This window comes from Diplotaxodon limnothrissa, linkage group LG12 (genome assembly GCF_057381915.1).
Source record: "Diplotaxodon limnothrissa isolate DT_005_m linkage group LG12, D_limnothrissa_male_GT1.1, whole genome shotgun sequence".
Taxonomy (NCBI): Eukaryota; Metazoa; Chordata; class Actinopteri; order Cichliformes; family Cichlidae; genus Diplotaxodon; species Diplotaxodon limnothrissa.
The window spans coordinates 36,389,419-36,411,697 of NC_140607.1; the positions used below are offsets into that span (position 1 = coordinate 36,389,419).

The following is a 22,279-nucleotide window of genomic DNA, read 5'->3' on the forward strand; positions in this document are numbered from 1 at the left end:
TACCTTATTTTTGTTTTTAAGAAAAATGAGAGCCACATATGAGGATATTCGTTAAAAATTTCGATAGAACAGTAGCAGTATAACGTCCTCGTAAGTGGATATCAGGCCCTTGTAGAGCAAAATTGAGTATTTTGGTCTAAATAACCCAAAATGTGACGTCCACATATGTGGACGCCAGGTCCTAGGAGGTTAAATAGACCTGTATCTTTCCCATTTGAATAAAAATCAGTGATATTGTCACATTTTAACTGACTTGTGTTAATGAACATTTCTTCTACGCTCAGGATTTTTTATCCTATGAGATTTTGGAACTGGGACTCGATTGGGCACAAAATAAAATAAATGATTGGATTATAATCTGAGAGCGTTCATCAGCACAGGTTGACAAAAACCTGAAGCGTCTCCAGTCACAGAGGTCACTCTGATGATTGAAACTTGTTCCTCCTTTTCTACAGAGGGATCCAACTGGTTTGAGTGAAGCATCTGCTTCACATATGTGCTGTGTTCCATAGCTGCCATGATGCTTGTCCATAATTATAAGGTGCCCCACTGTTAAAAAGGTCTGGACTGAACACATGCAAAAGCCAGTAAGGGAATAAATAGCCCCAAGTGGGCGAATGTGAGACAGCCTAAACTGAGAAAGGACTAACAGGAAGACATCTGCTAATGGCCGCTTCCTAAATCAGATGAATTTATTTTTTAAAGGGAAAAAATATGTTCCAAGTATTTTAGTCAAGTTGAAATGTTGAAAATCAAAAATAACTTGTCAAGGATGGAAGTGTTGTCATTGGCAGTCACCGATCCCACAGATCCCACGGCCAAATGAGAGCTTTAAAAGATTGGCTCTAGGTGCCAAATCCCGTTTGCTTCCTAAAAAAAGGATTTCTTATCAGAACAGACTGCAAGCACAAAATAAGGAGCGCGGTGACCTACTGTACATCCCCCCCTTCCTTCTGTTGAATTCAGATCATTGAGATGAGTGAGATAACAGACATGTCCGGGCCGGGTTTGTTTTGCCATTTCCGACCTCTCAGCGAGATGAAGATTTTCCAACACATACTGTATTCCATGTCTGTGTCGCTCACGTTACGTCCTTAAAAGACAATAAATCCTCATAGGTTTTCCACTATAAATGAACACACATAAGATCCATTCATAGCAGTGGAGAAAGAGGGTGGAGTGTCTGTTACTGCGAGTGTGGCTCTGGGGAAACCTTTAATCAGAGTGCAGACAGCTATTTCAGGATGCAGCGTACAAAAACGTTAACCACAATTTGCTGAGATCAGTGCAGATGGAACACTTACTGTTTGCTTTTAGGGCATTGCTGAGATTTTGGGTTAGTCTGCAATTATTATTGCAAGTTTTGGGTTATTTTCCAAATTTTGGGAGGAAAAATGTCCACAGTGCATATTCTAAGGTTTGGTGGTTGCTTTGTTCTTTCCCATGTGCGCCTTTTGTCCCATCTGCCTCTGCTCTCTTCTCTTTCCCCTCTAACAACAGATGGAAGCCCGTCTCTAAACCCAGTTCTGCTGGAGGTTTCTTCCTGTTAAAAGGGAGTTTCTCCTTCCCACTGTCGCCAAGTGCTTGTCCATAAGGGTTCATATTATTGTTGGAGTTTTTCCCCATCACGTACTGGTTTTTACTCTGCAATATAAAGTCCTGTTATTGTTACTGTTATCTGATTACTTTTTCAAGTAATGAGTAATAAGGGATTACTATTGCAAAAAAAGTAATTAGATTACTGTTACTTTCCTGTAAGCACGCTACGTTACTGCGTTACTAAACTGTGATTTTGTTTGTAGCGACATTCGTGGTAACAGATGTGTGTAGCTCAACAATGGATAATATGTAGTGTGGGAGAGAGAACGAACATGCCGCATTTAAAGCGTGGAAGTAATCACATTACTTTGAGTTTTGATTCCGTAAAAAGTGACAAAGACATTAGCGTCCGCTGTACACTCTGTGTGGGAAGAAAACTTCTTTTTACAGCGAAAAAACCCCTAAACTAAACATCGAGCACGCTGCCACGGGAATGTGAACTTCACAGAAAAACCCCCGGATCCCCCCACTGACATGACCGCTGTGGCGCCGGGCAAACCTCCACTCACCCCACTCCTGATAAACAGGTGACAATAGATTTCAGAGCGACAGGACTTTGATTTTATTTATTTTCTGCTGTTTTACTTGCAACTATTTGAAAGAGTTTAAACACAAAAAAATATTTTACTTTATATGCTGGAATATGCAGAAAATAGGGTTAAATGTTAAAGAATGTCTTCAGGTCAAAGACTGTTGCATATAATTTAATTTTTGCTTAATGCAATGTGCATAAAATTAAAAGATTTAAACTAAAAAAAACAATTTTTAAAAAGAGGCTTTTTCATGTGATTACAGTTTTATGATGTGAAAAAATAGAACTGGGCTGAAAAGTCTATTGCTTTATGACACACTCAGGTTGTGTATCATGTTTTCAAAAAGTAACTAAGTAACTAATTACTTTGAAAACAAGTAATCAGTGAAGTAATGGGATTACTTTTTTAGAGAAGTAATCAGTAATTAGTTACTAATTACTTTTTTCAAGCAATTTGACCAACACTGTTTGTCAGCATATAAATAAAGATGACATTTCAGGAGACGTGACGTGAAAACATGGTCCTGCCGTGTGAGCAACAGGAAGATTCAACTCAATTTAATTTGGAACCCTTTAGTCAGAAGATTGGGAAACATATTTACTGGAAGGAGCAAAGAAATACGGGTCATGCAAAGAAAATATTTCTGTACAAAAAAGACTGGATGGACAGATTGTGGTAGACAGCCACATGATATTGTCTTCATAAAAAATTCCTTTGCGGGCATGCCGACTTCCTCTTTATGATTTTCGACTTCCCTGGTAGTTTTTTTAAAGCCATGAGCGAAATTTAAACTTACGACACTGTAAAAATACAAATCTGAGCAAATATTTGCAAAAGTTTTAGATGTGAATGTGTTGCGTGAATAACAGGACTGGGCCAATGATCATTTGACAGCTTAGCTGCAACGATTGCTCGGTTGTGCAGGATGTAATGAGCTCGTCAGGACATTCTGGTCACTGGTAATCATGATTATATTGGACAATGTGGCTTCAGCAGTTCATTAACGGGGAGTTACTGTCCTATGATTGGTACCCGTGTTGTATATTTAAGAGTCATTTCAAATTATTAATCAATAACTGTGCAGAGTTGAATCCTGCATGCTCACCATCAGTTTACAGCACAGACCAGTCCACTTAAGTCCACCCGAAGGAACACAGAGAGTTATGACATTAAACGACTACATGGTGTATGTATATAAAGCTTTTACTCTGGGTTTTCTCCACTTACTGAAGGTTTGCTGGCCAACTATGAAGCTGCAGACGACGCCCTCATTGCTGCGTCCGAGGGCAAAGCCGTTCCCTCTGAGGACGATATCAAAGGACTCTGTGGAATGTAAACAAACAGCAGACAAGCTCGGAGGAGGAATTTTAAAAGTCTTCGCCTTTCTTCTGATGGCCTCTCATATGACTTTGCACTACCAACATTAAAGTTTTACTTGTCTTACTTGTACTCGACTTGAGTTCCAAAAACTTGATCGGGATTTACTTACGATTCACACAGACACTGGAGGGCTCCACGCTCAGGATCTCTGTGCACGATCTCTTTAATATCTTGAGGATAAGAGGGGAAGGGGACATGAAATGCAAACATTACTGCTTGAGGGCTGAGAATAAATACATCAAGTCCTGGCCGTTATCGACTCTGTCAAGTTTAGAAAACAGATTAGAGTGCAACACCTGAGAAATGTCTTGCTCCTCTGGACCTGCAGGCTAAAGAAGAGCGCTGAATATCAGCGGTGAGGAGAACAGGAGGTAGAACAGCAGCTGTGTCAGCTTTTATGGGAAAATTATGCAAGACTATTACTGTTCCTCACTTCGATTAAAAACCTCGGGGATCCTGCATTACCATATAAAGAGCCTGTGTGAGCCCACTGTCATGGAGCCGCACTATCGGCTATGATTCAATAAATCAACAAAGGACAAACTATGCAAATCCCAGTACACAGTCAGTAAAAAGAAGCATATTAACTGCAATATAGGACACTTGAACCTTTCATTTGATGTTGGGTTAAACTTCAATCTGAGAAGAGGAAGATGGAAGTGTTTACAGCAGCCTTATGACGGTTTGATATGGAATTGTTAAAAGGGGAGAGGGTTGTAGATGACAGCTGGGAGGGAAAAGGATCTGCTGCTGTTCCTCTGTGCCACTATTTTCCCGGTCTAATTACTTCGTTGGCAGTGCGATAGAGAAAGAAAAAAAAGGGGGAAATAAAAAAAAAACAACTGACTGTTTGCCTCCCTAAGCTTAAAATAATGGGAGGACCTCAGGAATTACACTGTTTTTCCATCTAGTGAAATTTTCCACTTGAAGAAATTCCATCTCACACATACAGAAAAAATTCACTCTTAAAGAAAATTTGGTAAATTGTTTGGGTTACAGGATCCACAAACTACATCCTCGGTGTTTTGAAGATATTAAAATATAAGCTTTGAATGCTGAGATTAGAGGCCTCCATTTGCTTCAACTCAAACAGCAGCTATTCATTTCTCTGGGATCTAGTGACAAACATTATTTACGGGCTGCAGAGGGAAAAGGAGGCAGACGTCCAAATACCCAAAGTCATCCAAATATCTCAGCCAGTGTTGTAACTGGCGGGGGTTTCTGCAAGGATGAGGCTAGTCTAATCACTTTCTGGAAATAATTAAGTGGAAAGGTTCATATGGCAATGAACTCTTTGTCATATGCATTATTTTGCAGTAAAGTGCCACAAGATAACAACTAATGGTGCAGAGTTTAACAGTCCAGTAGCAAAGGAAGTTACTGATAGCAGTTGAATTTGGGGCTTTCCCAAAAGGCCTGCAGCTCAGACAACAAAGGGCCAGTGCAGAAGAAATAAACGAGGGTGCAGAAACCCAACTTTGCTGAGCTTTTTCCTGCGAGTTTTGTCATGCTGGTCACAGAGGCGGGGTGGATCCTGCAGCAAAAGGCTGCACAGATGATCTCAAATCCTCAAAATCCAACAGTGAAGCATGAAGGCCAACTAGTCAGGAATCCAGTATTAGTAATCAGAGAGGAATGCTCCTCGTTTCATTTGGATGCTGGAAGCGTCACTGCACTCAGCTCCTCTTCTGAGGGGACGAGCTTTTTTGTTGTTGTCCTGGACTTTCTCGGACAGGCTTTCAGACGCTTTGGATAACGGTTGGAGTGTCTCGAGACCACAAAAAACACGCACATGTGCCTTTAGTGGCAAGAGTGCCCTGTGAACAAAGCTCTCTTTCTGATAGAATAAACAGACTGAAGCATTTTCTTCAAAATATCAGTAATCATGTTCACCATTCACCCCAAAGTCTTTTATCTTCTGATCTTAACTGTTACAAACTGGGTGTCTGTACTTCTGACAGTTGACAGTATTCTTGGACTTACACATGAGAACATTTTCATCTTTGTGGTTACTCACACTCAACAATAGTTCAACAACAATTACAGCTGCTTTCAATGAATCGTGGCTGCACATGCACGAGCGAGACTCTGCTAACAGCAGCTGCAGTGCTTAAATTAAAAGCTTTACATGTTTCTGTGTCTAAATAAACTATAAAATTAACACATTTATAAAGAACTGGCATGAAGTATCTCCGTATTACCTGTTTATTTTTGCATTCACAAGACAAAGGTAGAAAGCAGCACTTTCCTGTACATCACAGTCGTTTTAAAAGTAGAGCCATCAATCATAGCTCGTGGTTCTTTGCATCACACAGAAACAAGTCGCACCCTTTGGCTTTGTGTGCTTCCAGCTGCATGTCTGACAGCAACATTTAGCTCTGCTCTTTTTCAGCTCATGTAAGTCCAGCTCGGGTCAGAGTGCTCTGCAGGACTCTGGGCTCAGACTCATGTGAAAATGTTGCCATACAAACCCCCACCTTGGCTGACAGCATTCAGGCTAAAAGCTGCAGCACATGGAAAGTATAACTAACTGGCTGGCAGAGGATGAGGCGGCTGTTTGTGAACGTTATTTAAACACTGTTTAAGGGACTCTCGCTCTCTGAGGGCGACTCGCTGATTTCTGTGTCGCACTGGTGGCTTACACCAGCTTTTATTTTGAAAAATCATCTAAAAAATGAGAATTAGCTCTACTGAAGCCCTGCTGCTGCACTCGCGCCTTGTGACACAATAAAAAACACAGCGTGAAGCGGATGCTATATGGACAGTGACTACTTGTTCCCATCACAGTGTGTAATTTGCGACAGAGTGACTAAGACATTTCCGTCTTTGTGTGCAAAAAGAGGACACAACGACCAGTTATTTCCACAGACATTTTCCAAACAGCTTAGCAGGAAGTCCACTGAGGTTTTGCTCTAATTTGTGAGAAATGCCAACGAAGCCAAAGGAAACAACTTTACTCAATTGCTGAATTGACAAACAGCGTGCACTATGTTAGCAGCTGAGCTGTGCCTGCATACGGAGAAGAGAGGTTCAGCTGAAACCCACAGCTTGTTAGTCTACAGCACGAACGACAAAGCTACCTCACGAAGACACAAAAAAAGAGACGTCAGGCAAACTTACAGAGTTGATAATGCCTTTGAGAGCGTGGAAGCCATCTTTGACAGGAAACACATGGTCTTTGGTGTCCGCAATTTCAGCAAGCTGTTGGTATCACGAAAGAATGGAGTAAACAGGGAGCAGTGCTGATTTAACACGGCTTTCTTCTTTTTCTCTTTATGACTGAGCTCTGTCTTTCCCTTCATATTATGGGCAGGAGGAGACAAACAGATGGCATGACTGTGGCAAACACTTTGCTCAACTATAAAAAAAAAAATTGCAGCACAAATTGGGAGCAACATTGCCATTGTTTTTGACTTAAGTTCTCATTAAAGGATCGGTTACCAATGGTTACAAAGGACAGGCCACCATGTTGGAAGAGTGACAGTAAAAATGCAGACAGCACTGAGCATCGGTGACATTAGAGGGAAGAAATTCTTGACGTCACTTTACGATATGAGCACAAACTCATCATTTGCTACGGAGACAAATAATAAATACAATAAAAATAGTGTGAACGGTGTGAGGAGCCAATAAACGATTTCACAGCCAACAGAAATGGTGCTTTTACTCCACAGTTTCTAATGACAACAAATGCTCACAGTAAGCCTTAATAGTTACACTCCTGTGGTCTCTGTACTGCTTAATATAATATCCGGCGACACGCTAAATCAACCTTTAAGAATTTGCTATTCTGGCTTAATAGTATAAACACACTTTAACTATTCCTGTATGATCACACGTTCATTTACTGTGTATTAGTTTAGTTTCTGGTCATATCGCTAGTATCAAGTATTTGTAATGTAATTAACCTCAATTTAATGTTATTTTAAAGTTCAGAGTGGTTTAAATTTCCACGCATTCTTTAATGTTGTGAAAAACAAACACACGATGAGCCAAAAATATTAGTGTGCACCCTCTTTATGCACCCTCTCATTCCATTTCAAAAGGAAGCTTGTCCAAAAATAAAAAGTATGAAAAGTAATAACTGATCATGCGATCTAAAAAAAGAGTAAATGTTTAAATATCATGTCCTAGAAAGTCATGTACAGTATTCCAACTTATTTTGGGAAAATAATGACCGACCACTGGGAATGAAACTAATATTACCCTGTAAGACCCAAAGCAACAAAAAACAGGCAGAAAATTCAGATTTTTGGGAAATGAGATTATAACAAAATCCAAATTTTGTTTTTGTTATATCGTGCTGTGTATGATATATTTTTATTATATGTTTTTTGTATTACATTTGATATTTTGGGCGTTTTTGGCAACTTTTTGTTGTCAATGTTAATTTTAAAAAAACAAACAAAACAAAAAAAGAGTTTTGTCCATAACATTTTAAGATAATGGAAAGTATTGATCATTTTGATGAGATACAGGTCTCAGAAACTCATCTATCAAATATGCTACAAATGGCACTGTAGGGTTAAGATCAACACCTGAAAAGCGAGAGTGATTTAAGGTGAGAGAACTGGTCACACGTACGGGTGCAAGAAAAAAGCTTTGGATTAGACGGATTTCTGCACAGATTATTCATGAATTGTTTGGGGGGTTTTTTGTTTTTTTTTTAAATCTAATTCACAATAACATGCTGCAGGCTGAAAAAAAAGGTGAACCTTTATGCTTACAAGTTCTCCACAAGCTGCTTGGACTGAGGTGTTCCTAATAATCACAGGCATACAAAGTCTGGTTACTTTTCTTGAGAATAGCTGGGTGGCATAAACTAAGCTTTGATTACAGCAGCTTTCACAAAAGCTCCACGGAGACACGAGAAGCTGGAAAAGTCTACAGAGGAATTTCTAATGAAGCGAGTGTTTATTAATACAAACATAAAGTGTCTACAAATGGAAGAAATCCAGCGACACTGCAGCTGTTAGCAGTGGCGATCCTGAACAAACCAAACACTATAAGCTCAGTCATGAACCGAGGGGTTGTGTCTGCAGTAACTGACACAGACCAAAGGAAGCTTTGCAAATAAATACTGCAGCATCTCAAGTTTCAACAAATGAGACTAAAGCTGGGCTTTCCTGTACAGTGGAGGACTAAAGGAAGTGCGCTCTGCATGACAGAGGCAGCATCATGGTTTGGTTTTGCTTTGCTGCGTCCTCCTGCTCCTTGAAATCGATGTGTAAACACTGAATTTACAATTTGATCGAGCTGACGGGGATGAAGACATCCCAGAAATATGGCTCCAGGTCCAAAGCTCCTCCACATCATCAAGTAGTTATATGAAGCATTCAGAAAGGCAGAGAAAGCACAACTATTTACATGTTAGAAGTATTTTCAGCTGGTGTTTGTCTATAATAACAGAAGAAGAATCAACAACATTTTAAGAGTAATCGATGCAGAAATCCTGGAAATTCCAAAGACTTCATATGTTCCCTCAACTGTACATCCGGTGTTCCCGGCATGAACTCAAGCTTTAGGTCACGAAGACTCTGTTCTCTGCTTTAATGTAAATTATTATTATTTTTTCCGACCACCTTCAAGCCTTTAAAAGGTGAAAGTTTGACAGCGAGAACATGTTTGGGTGTCCTACTACTTCACTTGGTTTTTCCGCACAGGTAAAAGCACTGATGATGTTTACCTTTTCCTGACACTCTTCCAACACGCCAATGTGTCTTACACCAGAACCGGAATCACTGAGCACACATTCAGCGACAGACTCGTCTTATGTTTAGATTAAGACTAAAGCCCTCTTACCTGCTGCTCATCAAAGTCTTTGATACCCACACAGTAAACACGAGCGCCATATTTCCTCGCTTCGTCAGCCTGCAGTTCAAATAAATGCGTGGATGATGTGCAACAGGTTGAAATTTAAAAAAAGAAAAAACATCATGAAACAGAGTGCAAATAAACAGATGAACTGATACTTCTGCAAATGAATAAGTTAAAAAAAAAAGGTTTTTATTTTCTGAATGAGGAAAAATGCAGAGTTTAATTTTAAACTACGCTGAGGTAAGAAAGCAAGGGAAGGGGGGAGATAAGCTACATTTAGAGCTGTGGTCAGAATGAAAATCACCTGCTTTACAGTCAGTTCGTGAACATAAACTGCAAGCTTCCCGTCTGTCAGAGCCAGGATGATGCTGGAGGACTTGAGCGACTGTTGCTTTATCTGCTCGTTGGCCTGCAAGACCAGATTGGTGACGAGCATTTTATCAGATTTGTGTTTTACGATTACTTTACAAAGTAAAAGGAGAGAAAACTAACCTGTTCGATTCCCTTGTGCATATACGTTTCACCTGCTGGAGTCACATCTTTCAGAAGCCGCAGACCTTCTTCAATCTCGTGTCTAAAAATGTTGACGATATAAAGAAACGCTTAGCGGCTCACGCCACGTGTTGACACCGAATCACATTTCAGCGTGTTCTCTGGCAGCACTGATGTGTAAAATGTCTTTACAGCAGCTACATGATGACACTCACTATTCTGACCAACATCGGCTTTGTTGACTGCAATATCATCATTACAGTTACGCTACTGTTCTTGTTCTTCGCATCAGTTTTGCTGTTTGGCTTAATGTTCAAAGATAACAAAGACATTTCCAACATCTTTAAAAACCACTTATTTTATTCTTCATAATAACAACTCTCAGCATCAGCCATGTTCCAAAATGTTTCCAGTGCAGATGCCAGTGTCTTTTCACGTCATCTGTGCATCCCCTGTTTTCTTAATCTGATATTAATAAGTATTAAAAAGTTTCACTTTCCAGAAATAAGACACATCACACTTTTGTCTAAAGTGTTATTTATGTCATTTTTTAAAAATAGTGCTAAATTTAGATATGGTTTTGATGACAGTGCAGATAAAAATACGACAGTAAACCACTTGCCAAATTATTTATACCCTAAAGTGGTAAAAACCAAAAAATAAAAGACACTTAAAAATGCTTTTATTATTATTTGTCAAAGTATTTAATATTAATTTAAAGAATTGGAATTCAGATCAAGTAAATAAACATTTTCCTTTTCTTGGGTGAGAATGTTAAATCAGTAGTTATCATGCAGATCATTGATCCTCACATTTAAGCTTTTTAGGATGATGAAAATGTGAAAATACTCAATTCCAACATTAATATATAAAACCCTTCTGCAATTTTAATTAAAAAAGAAGCAGTTATGCATGAAGTTACAGTTACCACTTCATGCATAATGCACCTTATATATGTATTTACATGTGCATATACATATATATACATATATATTAGGGGTGCAACGATACACAAAATTCACGGTTCGGTTCGATACTTTGGTGTCACGGTTCGATATTTTTTCGATACAAAAAAATGTTCATGCCTTTTTAAATTTGTCATTTATTAAAATTATAAATATAGATTTTAACTCAAACGTACAGTTTTTAAATTTAATGTTGCTGAAACAACAAAGTAATAAAATAATAAATCTGATCGAGAAATCCCTCATCTTTGGAAAAGAGAGTTTATTACAGAGAAATGTCTCTTTCCAAAATAAAAGCTATACTATAGCTTCTTCTGGGCTATATTCTCAGCAGCATATTAAACATATCAGGTCCCCATAAGGAGAATCAGGTGCTAACAGCTGTCTAAATGACTCGGTAAAGTTTGTAGCATGCTGCTTGTTGTTTTTGTCTGCTTCCACTTGTCTTTGCACTAGGATGATGTCGGAGTAAATGTGCAGTCATATTCGTTGTGTTCCCACTAGTGCTGTCAGCGTTAATTTGAAATGACGTTAACGCCACAACACGGCAAATCTCCGTTAACAAGCTACCACGGATCGCCCCGTGTATGGGGCTGGACGGCGTCAACACGTTAACGAGCTAACTGAGCTAACTGCGCTAACGCACTAGTTCCCACCCATGTAATTGAGCATTGCGTGGCACATCCGACATACTGTTTTACTTTAGTCCATGACGCGCTTACCTTCAGGGTCATACCTCACATGAAGACCAAAATAGTTCCAAAGGCCAGATCTGAATGAGGGTGGGGGAGGTTCAATTTGCCATGTTGCAATGAGCTTAGCTTCTGTCTTGCTAGCTTGTGCTGCTCTCAGTGGATCTGCGCTCGACAGTGCAGCCTAGGCAGAGTAGTCGAACGCAGATTCACTGAGCTCTCAACACAGACAGCATCATCATCAGAAGAAAAGTTGATAAAATAAATTAAACATTTTGTATTGTTCGCTACATATGCGTACCGAACCGAAAGCACTGTATCGAACGGTTCAATATCGATACGAGTATCGTTGCACCCCTAACATATATATATATATATATATATATGTGTGTGTGTGTGTGTGTGTGTGTGTGTGTGTGTATTTAGTGAGTACAGTGTATGTGTATTTGCATATACATGTCTGTGTGCCATTTAGGGTTCACTCTGGTACCTTTCTCCAGTCAGAGGCAGCAGGACTTTGGCTTGGGCAGAGAAAACGATGAATGAGACTCTCATTCTCGGACTGAAAAACAGAAGGACATGGATTCGTTTTAAATAAACAAACAGAAGCAATACTCTAAATGTCTCATTTAGTTGCTTGTTTTAAATAATAACAACTAAAAAAAACCCTGTAATATGATACGTTTTATTATCCTGTACAAAAATCTGCACTTCTGTCCTTTGTCGTCTTTACCAAACCATCGCGGCCACAATCAAACACGTGAAGTTCTCAGACTAGCTGGGAATGTGTCAGTGTGACAGACAGTGTTATATAAAGCTTTTACATCAGTTCAGTTCAGTTAAAGGGAATTAAAGACGCATTAATAATGAACCAAACAGAAGGGGCTCTTTTAATGTCAACTAATATTAGTGGATGACTTAAAGCAGCTTCTGTGGGACTGAGGAAGTGATTAATAAGACAGGAAACATGTTGTGGTAGTGAGTCACGCATAAACACACGAACAAACACAAACACACACGCGCACACATACACAGGCGCAAATATAGTATAGAATCTATATATTTTGTACCTGTGACTTTTTAAGGGTGTTAAACGACACGTTGGACACTTTGATGTGTGTCTGACCAAACAGTGTGGCGTCAAGTGTTCGCAGTACAGCCAGCGCTGTTTACATTCAGTACCGCTCTGTCATCTCCGAGCACTCGCTCGCCGCCTCATGAATTATTAATAATTTATTTTTTTAAACAAACATGGCTGGTTTCTGAGTCCTGTACACACCGACGCAGGGACGAAGACATGGCTATGGTGACATTCCCCAAAACTGGGGGTAATAAAATTACATTAGAACTGTAATAAAAGACATAAAATGAGAAATGAATGAAATAGAATATATAAAATTACACATTTTCATATATAGATATAAGCTCTGACTAAGCTGGATTTAAAAAATGACAAGATCTGATGAGTACTGGGGGAATTATTTAGTTTTAATATTATAAAACAATGATTTCTCAATACTTTTATTTAAGCCAACATAAACTACAAGTGCATTTCTTCAGTAAGGTTTCACTATAAAATTCAGTTAACAAACTAAAATCCAAAGAAGCTCTAAGTAACCAGCAGCAGGGCGTGACACACTTTCACTCGTCCTCACTAGAATACCGAAATCAATCACAAGGGCGTGATGGGTCGTCGGTTAAAAGGAGCACGAAATATTGAGCAGGCAAATTAAATATACACTAAACCTTTAGAGAACATCTACAAGGGATTTTTTTATTTTAAAAATACTAGTGATGAAACAAATATTTCTGCCAACAGCCACCTAAAAATATGATTACAAGGAAGTGGGTTTGAGAAGTGACCGCATTGAGAGACTTTCATGCTAAAGGTGGCGTTCACTGTAACACATTTTCCTGTTAAATTAGAATAAAGAAGTGCTGGAAAAATAGACGTGTCAGCGTGAGGCTGGTGTCCTACGGTTTAACTTTTCGAGCATCAAGTGTTTGATGGTGTAAAAAAGACCAGACCACAGACAAACTGCGAAGCGTCCAAGTCAACTGAAAGACAGAATCCTCTTACACTGCAAGCTTGACCTTAAAGTTTTTATCCTGCGCAATCATAAAGGTAACAGCGACGCGGTCGTCCTCGTCATATGTGGATTCCAATCAGCGACACAATTTAGGGTGAAAAACATCGTGTAACCATGAAATCACAGGATGCTATAAGTAACTAAAGTAAAGATACTTCTGCGTCGCTTAAACAATACTCTGGTGAATACTCGATTACATGCACTCGGTTACTTCACACCTCTGCTACAGACAGAAAGCACACGGATGCCATCCCACAGAGCGAGTTAAACTTCAGATAATTAAGTGTTTCCTTCAGAGATCCGAAGCCTTCAGAGCATAAGGAGAGGTGCTGATATTTCTCACCCACATGACACATGGCCCAGTCGCGATCCTCCCCCGCAAAAATAGCACAATCTTTAAGCCACACGGCCAGATTTGGCAGGGAGCGGTAGCAGCCGTATACATCCACATCCTGTCTGCAAGTTTCGGGACTCATATGTGGACTAAAAACTAACCGCACGCAAGTCACGGATGAGAAATCGTGGGTGGTGACTTAACGTCGAACTTTAGGTTTTAACTGGAGCTTAAGATGTTATTTGTTACCTCTTTAGCAGTACTGGGATCTTTTCTTATTTCTAAGAAAGACTTGGGATAAAGACGCAGTTGATGCCAAGGACAAATCAGAGGGTGGTGTTGGGTTTTTTTTTCTTTGAGAATGGTGGAGAGGGGGGTGATGAAGTAGTCCAGTTTGCTCCACATGGCGGAACAGAAGTGCTCTTGGTGAGCGAGCATTGTTTAGCAGATTGTCCTCATCGCCTTCCAGTGTTCTTTTGCTTTACTGTACATTGTCTGCCTGTCAGCCGTTCTGTGGTGGAAGCAGGGGATAAGTGTGGAGCCGGACCCCCCCTGGTGCAAATGGCCATTCTCACAGCCCAGAAGACTGCTCCTCTCTGCCACCCACTCCCACCTGGTGCCTTTGCTATTTTCTTCAACCAACCACTTCATTCTGGCTGGGTCGCTACCGTCTGTACTGTGCTGGCAGGCGCCGTTTGACTCAAACGTTATGCAAGCTGAACGTTTCAAGCCGGTTTCTGCCGTTTTGTCTTTTTAATGAATTATGTGCAAGACGGATGCCGTAGATTCTGCACAATGATAGTTTGTAAAACAGGTGGGAAGTCATTTAAATCTGTGCAACTGGCTGGAAGTAACGGTGTGAGCGCTTGAGTGATAGACATTTATCCCATAAAACCACCATGCTGATGTCAAACAGATGTAAAACAGAAGAAAAGGCCTTCTTTCATTTTCCCCAACTTATTCCTCTTTCTTTTTAAACATCCGTGAGATATGAGAAAGCAGGAAAATATCATACTTGCCTCACAAACCGGTCAGTAAGGTTCTTCACAAAGGAATATATCTCACGCCAGTCATTAGCAACGCTTCCAGACCTGAAAACAAGAAAACAACAGTCAGCTCACAGCTCATCAGTTGCAGCAGATTGTGTGCTGGGGAGTAAAATACTGTACAGTATTTGTGCTTTGTACCACAACCACAGTTGGACATTTAACACCAGCCACATGCTGGATAATTGTGCAAAGTCTGTGTACTACAGCAGCCACTTCAGCTGTTAGAATCCTCAAACGTTCACACGAGGCTTGCCTCTCTACAAATGTACTTGGCCAACAGATCTGAAATTTAACAGGAAGTTACCGGGTAGAGGTTGAAGCAACAGAATGCAGTTTAACTTAATCCAGTTAATTTGTGCAGTTTAGTAACGCGGGAGTTCTCCGATGTCTGACAGGCCCACTTCTGCAACCTTTCGTTACACAGACGAGCTCTACAAGAAGTGCAGAGAAAGATGGAATAAGGTGCGAGTGCTTGTTCTACTGTCTTTGTCTCATTAAAACTAATTAAGAGTTGGTAATTGCCAAAAACGACACATAAATTTTCCAAGGTGGGTGTGAACCTATAGCCCTTGGCCCCTCTCACCCCTCAGTAAGTCGGTCTGACCACAATGAACGAAGTGTGTAAAATGTGCCCTTGATGTAACGACAAAGAGGTAATTAAACCAATAATTACAATTCTATGTATGTACGGAGAACATAAAAAAGAAGAGTTTGACCGTTAGGAGGCTCATCTTTCATGCCACCTCTTTCTCCTCCCTGCTGCCCATAGACAAGGTCACACAGCGGAGGAAAGAGGCAAGAATAAAGAAGAGTTTTACTCTACTTTGACAACGCTGGTGACTCTGCATATATTTAAGTGAGTTCTTTGTGGCTAAACATTGGTTTAATAGTTAAAGGGATGAGAATCACCTCTGGTTTTTGTTGGTTTTTGGTTTTATAAAAATTATAATGAGCAATTTTGAATCTTTATTTGCATGAAGCTCCCAACTTAATCTACTTATGTGTTCATAACAATAAAGACATTCTGAGTGTTTTCTGCTTCGTGCATTAACATTTGGGTTTGCTCTTATAACCTGGTGCCAAATTTCACAAGATTAATTTGCATATCTTGATGCATGCTCAATCATCCAGGTTAGTAAATCTCCAAAAAGTTGATTCTGTTCATCTGGACGTAGCGTTTTGTGGGAGAAACGTTTCGTCTCTCATCCAAGTGACGTCTTCAGTCTCAGCTGACTGCAGGTTTCCCCAATCTTATAAACAGTACATTTGCATAATGACTGAAACCAGCCCACTGATCAATGATGTACACATCCTGGACAGGGAGGAACGCTGGTTTGAGGGCGGAGTCAAGGAGGCCATTTACGTGAAAAGGGAAAGACCATCTCTGAAACGAGGAGGGGGCCTAAGGGTACATCTTTCACCATCTTACAATGCTGTGATTGCAGTCATTCCCCAACTCTCTGTGAATGGGACTCATGGTCTTTGGTCAGTGGGTTTTGGTCAGTGGTCATGAGAATTTGCATAATTAAGATTAAGGAACTGACCTCCCAGCCCATTGTTCCTTCAGTGGGCTGGTTTCAGTCATTATGCAAATGTACTGTTGAAGATTGGGGAAACCTGCAGTCAGCTGAGACTGAAGACATCACTTGGATGAGAGACGAAACGTTTCTCCCACAAAACGCTACGTCCAGATGAACAGAATCAACTTTTGGGATTTACTAACCTGGATGATTGAGCATGCATCAAGACAAAGAATAAAGTAACTTAACGTTATAACTCATCAGGACCTGCACAATACTGTCATGCAACAAAACTCAAAAAAGTGAGATGTTTTATCTTGGGTCGAGCTTTTAAACCAGCTAACCCTGCTTTTTCACCAAATCAGTAATTTCCATCTACTGTTTGCTCTTCCTGTGATATGGAGTCTAACTAGCGAGCGCTGCAGAGTCATTAGCTGATAGTATCTCCTCCTTCAACCTGTTTTGATTAGCTGGTGTGTTGTTGCATCTTCTGCAAGAATTTTCTTGCTTTTGGAGTTTGCAGAGGTCGCTCTCATAGTGTTGAGCTATCCTCCATTTTAAATAAACTATCTCAGAATGATTTAACAGGCTGGAAATACTTGAATTTTATGTTCATAAATCTTTAAGGCTAATACAGCTCCAGGTGGAGTGTGCTCTATCCACTGTTAGAAACCATTTCAATCAGTGTTTGCTTTTCTTTGACGTCACACTGAGGATGTACAGGTTGGTTGCCAAGTGTGAATGGAAAAAGATGACAAGTGAGGCTAAAAAGTGAAGCTAGTGCAGAAGTGCCACCAACCATTCTATCTAATGGCCTGCTGGAAGTCTATGGGAAAGTAGCTCTCAGTTCTCTTGCTCTGTACTTTCAGTAAACACTTTCCCAATGGGTTTTTGGACTCAACTGCTAGTTTATAAAACAGGAAGCTCACTTGTAAATGTTGGTTCCCCAATAGAGTCCAAAAGGATTATGATTTGTGTTACTGTGTGACTGACAGATGCTCTGAAAAGGGTTTTGAAAGAAAAAGGTAAGGCAGTGATTGCTGCCGCAAACATTACCGCACAGTCTTATCAGTTCAACCAGGAAATCCTGAAGTAGAGCCATCATAGCTGCAGAGATAAAGTAAACTTAGAGATGCTGCAAGCTGACAAGTAACAAACAGTAAAGTTCAGACCTGTTACATTTAAACTTGCATTTGTAAATCCAACGCATTTGGCAAATTTATAAAAAAGAAATGCTGAACAAGCAAAGATGTGTGCACGCTGTCATAATTGTGCCAAAAAACCTTGGTCATCATCCTGTAATTATGCAATTTTATCCAGGGCAGGGTGGGTCAAACACAAAAGGGCCAGGCGAGCAGTGTTTCAACTCAGCACGGTGGCACATGTCCAAGCCGTGGGAGGGTGGGATTAAAAACAGTTGCTGTCAAGGCTGTAAACTCTCCTTCGTATACAGGAGGTCTTTTTGCATGGCACTACTTCTACAAAGCAGTTTTGCTGAACTGAATGTGGCTGTGAAGTCTCTGCATGTGTGATGTCTGCAGCAGGGCTGTGAGAGTGTGAAACACAGGAAGTAATACAGCATCAACATCTGCTCCAAGCTGCTTGCGCTGGGTTTGTCGGTGCACCATAAGGGTGGTTTCAATGGTATTCGAGGATTAGAAGCTTATATGTGTAAAACTCACACTAGTTAATGCTTTCACATAAAAAAAGACTTAAGTCAAGACTTTAATCAATGATTAAAAGACTTTAATTAATTTATTAGAAGATGCTCTGCTGTCATGTCAGATAGCTGTTGCTATGGATACTGAAACAATGAAACAATACAGCAACAGTTGAGAAACCTTCATTCTTCCTCTTCTCAACAATTCAGCATTTCCCAGAATGATAACATTATAAAAAGCCCATGACATGTTACTGACCTGTTACCAACTGTGCTCTTTAAACATACCATAAATATTATGGTTGAAGTCTGGTTAACGTTCAGGGTGCGAAAGATGAGGTCACGGTAACACTTGTGTGGTGGTACGAGCTTGTCACAGTAGTCGCTTCACCACATGCAACACGAAGCACAGCAGTACACCACGTAACCAAGACACAGCCCAAGAGTATCATTCACTTGAGCGGTCACAGCCCCGGCTTGATCTCGAGTTCACTTGTAGTTCTTTTCAAATATCTGACCTTAGCCTCGAACATTTATCAAAGCTTTTTTACAGCCGAGCAGCTAAACAGAGACCTTTTTCAAGCCCTGTCATGAAATCTCCAGAGACATAAACTGTAAGCTGCCAGTGCATTATAATCATCATCTGCTGTTTTTAATGCATCCAAAGTTCCTGCAGCTGCAGACCAACTGAAGGCTCTACATTACATTACAAGGCAATCCCAATTTCCATTTCCACTTTTTAGTTACAGCTAACACTAAAGCTTCACTGAAAACTAACAGGAGATTAGACATGCAGCTGACAACGAGCCAGCTAAACAACAACAGCTGGTTATAAGGTGAAATTATGTCAGCTGAGTCTAAATGCCAGTAAATGACTATTACATCCTCACATTGTATGAGAGTTTATTCGCTAAGTATCTGAGTCCAATACTTCAGAAAAGCGGCTCACAGTCACTGACAGAAAAGTTCAGGATATTCACAACATCTCACCTCAGTATCAATTCAATTTTATTTATACAGCACCAAATCACAACAACAGTCGCCTCAAGGCGCTTTATTTTGTAAGGTAGACCAACAATCATATGACCCCTTATGAGCAATCACTTTGGCGACATAAAACTCCCTTTTAACAGGAAGAAACCTCCAGCAGAACCAGGCTCGGGGAGGGGCGGGGCCATCTGCTGCGACCGGTTGGGGAGAGAGAAGGAAGACAGGATAAAGACATGCTGTGGAGGAGAGCCTGATATAATAACAAGTATGATTGAGTGCAGAGAGGTCTATTAACACACAGTGAGTGAGAAAGGTGACTGAGGGAGAAATACATGGTGCATCATGGGAATTCCCCAGCAGCCTAGACCTATTGCAGCATAACTAAGGGAGGATTCAGGGTCACCTGATCCAGCCCTAACTATATGCTTTAGCAAAAAGGAAAGTTTGAAGCCTAATCTTAAAACCTGAATCATTGGATGAAAGTGAGCTCCACTGACTTCTTTCACAAAGCTTTACATATTTGCATATTACAGTTTTGCATATTGACAGACGAAACAAACAGCAGACTGACAGTCACTACAGTTGACTGGTGGTCAGAGATGCTTGTCCTACAGTGACCACCATAACTGGGATTATGTACTTGAATTGGGAGGTGGAAGAAAACACAACTTATTGATTGCAATCTGCAAACCTCTGATATCTAGCAATGAGATTTTGCACACTGCCTAATTTTTAAGGTACCCAAAACCCTGTGATGCAGCAGCTAGAGAAACGGTGAAGTTACTAATCGATCATCCTTTGTCATGCTGTAATTCATGTGATACATCATTTAAACTGTTGTGCAATTTGCCTTGCATAACTATGTACATGACTCTTAAGCTGCAGTTAGGGCTGACATATTTGCTGTTGTGAGAATGAACGGGATGCTAACACAGTAAATATAACCTTTTATACTTCCCCGACTTGCTGTAGTCTTCTCCTAAATGTATCAAGAAAATAGAGACTGTTATACTTCTGGAAAAAGAAAAAGTGATACTGAAGAAGGTTTTATCACACTAGTAAATTCCTGCCAGGATCTCACTGATGTTTTTTTTTTTGAGATATCAGTAAACCTGAACACAGCTTATTCACTTTGAATATGAACCAGTCTCCACTTGTACCAGATTACAAAGAATTTAAAAGATATCCAGCTAGCCATAACAACACCAAAGTAAGCAAGTGCCAGGAGTGATCAGTTTGCACGCTGCCACGCACATTCCTTCTTTGTACTGTGAGTTTTGGTAAATGAAACTTGTTATCACCTTCAGTGATAAGGTCTTTTACATGCACAGCTTTAATCACTCTAGCAAAACAACAGTACGTTCAAAGCACAGGGAAGCTTCATTAGAGCTGACTGTATCCATCAGTCGCTTCGCACACACAAACATCAGCAACTTCAGCATCACTTCACAGTTGATTATTGTGCTTCAGTTGTATAGTTAACTATAACATGTCAATTCATTTTTATCACAACTCGCTGGCTTTTAAAGTGGTTTAGTTTGTTACGTTTCCCTCCCCCTGTCCAACCCCACTTCTGTAACATCACATTTTTACCCCAGTCAGCCACATCAGCATGACTGGGGTCTGCCACTGATGTCAACAGATGGGATTCAGGCAGAGGCGCAGTTCAGGCCAGGCCACTCCAAACTGCACGTTTGGATGTTAAAACTTAGACTTCATCGCCTGCAAAAACTGCCAACTCTAACATGGAAATCCATGTGACCCCCTTGGGAAATAAGAAATCCGCTAAAACTGACATTCAGAAGCAAAACAACATCACATATAAGTAGATTTATTTATTTATTTTTTAATGTGAAAAATAATTGATAAATAAATGGAATGAGTAGAGTGTATAAAGTTTTCAGTGAAACTAAAGTCGAGAAGCAGGCACCAAGTGGGTCCCATCAGAATTTAAACAACCCTTTGCCCCCCCTTTAGGTAAGGCCCTGGCCGTAGCACTTCATCTCCATAACGCAGCAGACCTGAGTGGTTTTTTTCGGCCAGTAACAGTAACCCAATGTAAACCTTATAGTGCCACAAATTTATACACAGTCTGCATAAGATACAGGATATGTTGAAAACGCATATTCCTAATCAGGTCGCAGATAATCTGTCCACCCTAACCAAACTATCCCCCCAACATCCCAGGGGTGCACGTCCTCCTCCAAAGGCAAACACAGAAGTCCATAACAAAAAGCATGCTGCTGCAGCGCGATCAGACAGGAGTCATCTAAAGTTCACCAGCTCTGCCTGCAGTTTTCACTTACTTGTCTAAAACAAAGTAGAGGTCGTACGCCCCGTGACAGGACGCTTCTTCTGCCCAGCAGCACGAGGCGAACAACCCGAGCAGGAGCACCGCGACCGCCGCCGAAGTCCAGCCGCTCTGTCCGCGCACAAGTTTCTCCTCCGCGGCAAAGTAACGTGACAACTTTTCCCGCATGTTTGCCACACAGAGAAACGATAAGGAGTCGCTGCTCGTTGAGAAAAATCAAAGTTTAGATGAGTTTTCGGGGAGGAGGAGCTGCATGTCAGACTTCTTCCAAAACAACCAAGTTAACACTTTGAGCAACAAAATCAAGGAAATCGCCGTCACGTCACGTCACGTCACCGATGAAGTTTCTACATCGTTGTGATTCACTGCTCACTCACATCCTCAATAAAATCAAACCTGGCGAAAAACACGCAAAACCCCAGACGGAAGAAACCCAAAAAATATCAGCTTTTCGCAAACTTCACCGAGACAAACTGTGAGAACTTCAAGGGCTGCTCAAAACTCGTACTGCTGAGTGCTGTAGGCGTAGCTTTGGTACAAAATTAATCGCTTCTTTTAAAGTTCCTGCTTCGTTTTACAGATGTGCCCAGAAAAGAGCTCGTGTTGAATTTAACAAAGCTGGTAAATGGAGAGAAAGGTGTTTAATAAGCACACAATAGATGCTTTATTACGTGGTGGAAAGGACTGTTACTGTTACTGTTACGTTTGTTTTTTCAGGTTTTTTTAAATATGAAAATATAAAAATACGCAGTCTAAAAGTGCTCATGTTTCTGAAGGCCGTGCCATCAAATCACGCAATCCTTCGTTTTACTGTAGCCTACAGCCTGAACGCTGTACGTTTCATCAC

General features: G+C 40.5%; 1 protein-coding gene across 2 annotated transcripts in view; it reads right to left on the reverse strand.

Annotated features, from left to right (window-relative positions):
• The window catches only part of antxr2a (ANTXR cell adhesion molecule 2a), an 82,968-nt gene extending 61,068 nt beyond the window's left edge, over positions 1–21,900 (reverse strand). For both annotated transcript variants that reach the window (XM_085367556.1, XM_085367557.1), the window contains exons 1-9: positions 21,428–21,900; positions 14,922–14,993; positions 11,969–12,040; positions 9,822–9,903; positions 9,634–9,738; positions 9,315–9,383; positions 6,633–6,713; positions 3,622–3,682; positions 3,360–3,455 (exon numbers count right to left, since the gene is read on the reverse strand). In XM_085367556.1, the coding sequence (XP_085223682.1) occupies positions 3,360–3,455; positions 3,622–3,682; positions 6,633–6,713; positions 9,315–9,383; positions 9,634–9,738; positions 9,822–9,903; positions 11,969–12,040; positions 14,922–14,993; positions 21,428–21,600 (811 nt within the window). In that variant the 5' untranslated portion in view covers positions 21,601–21,900. The remainder of the gene's footprint in view (positions 1–3,359; positions 3,456–3,621; positions 3,683–6,632; positions 6,714–9,314; positions 9,384–9,633; positions 9,739–9,821; positions 9,904–11,968; positions 12,041–14,921; positions 14,994–21,427) is intronic.
• Positions 21,901–22,279: the final 379 nt, after the last annotated feature.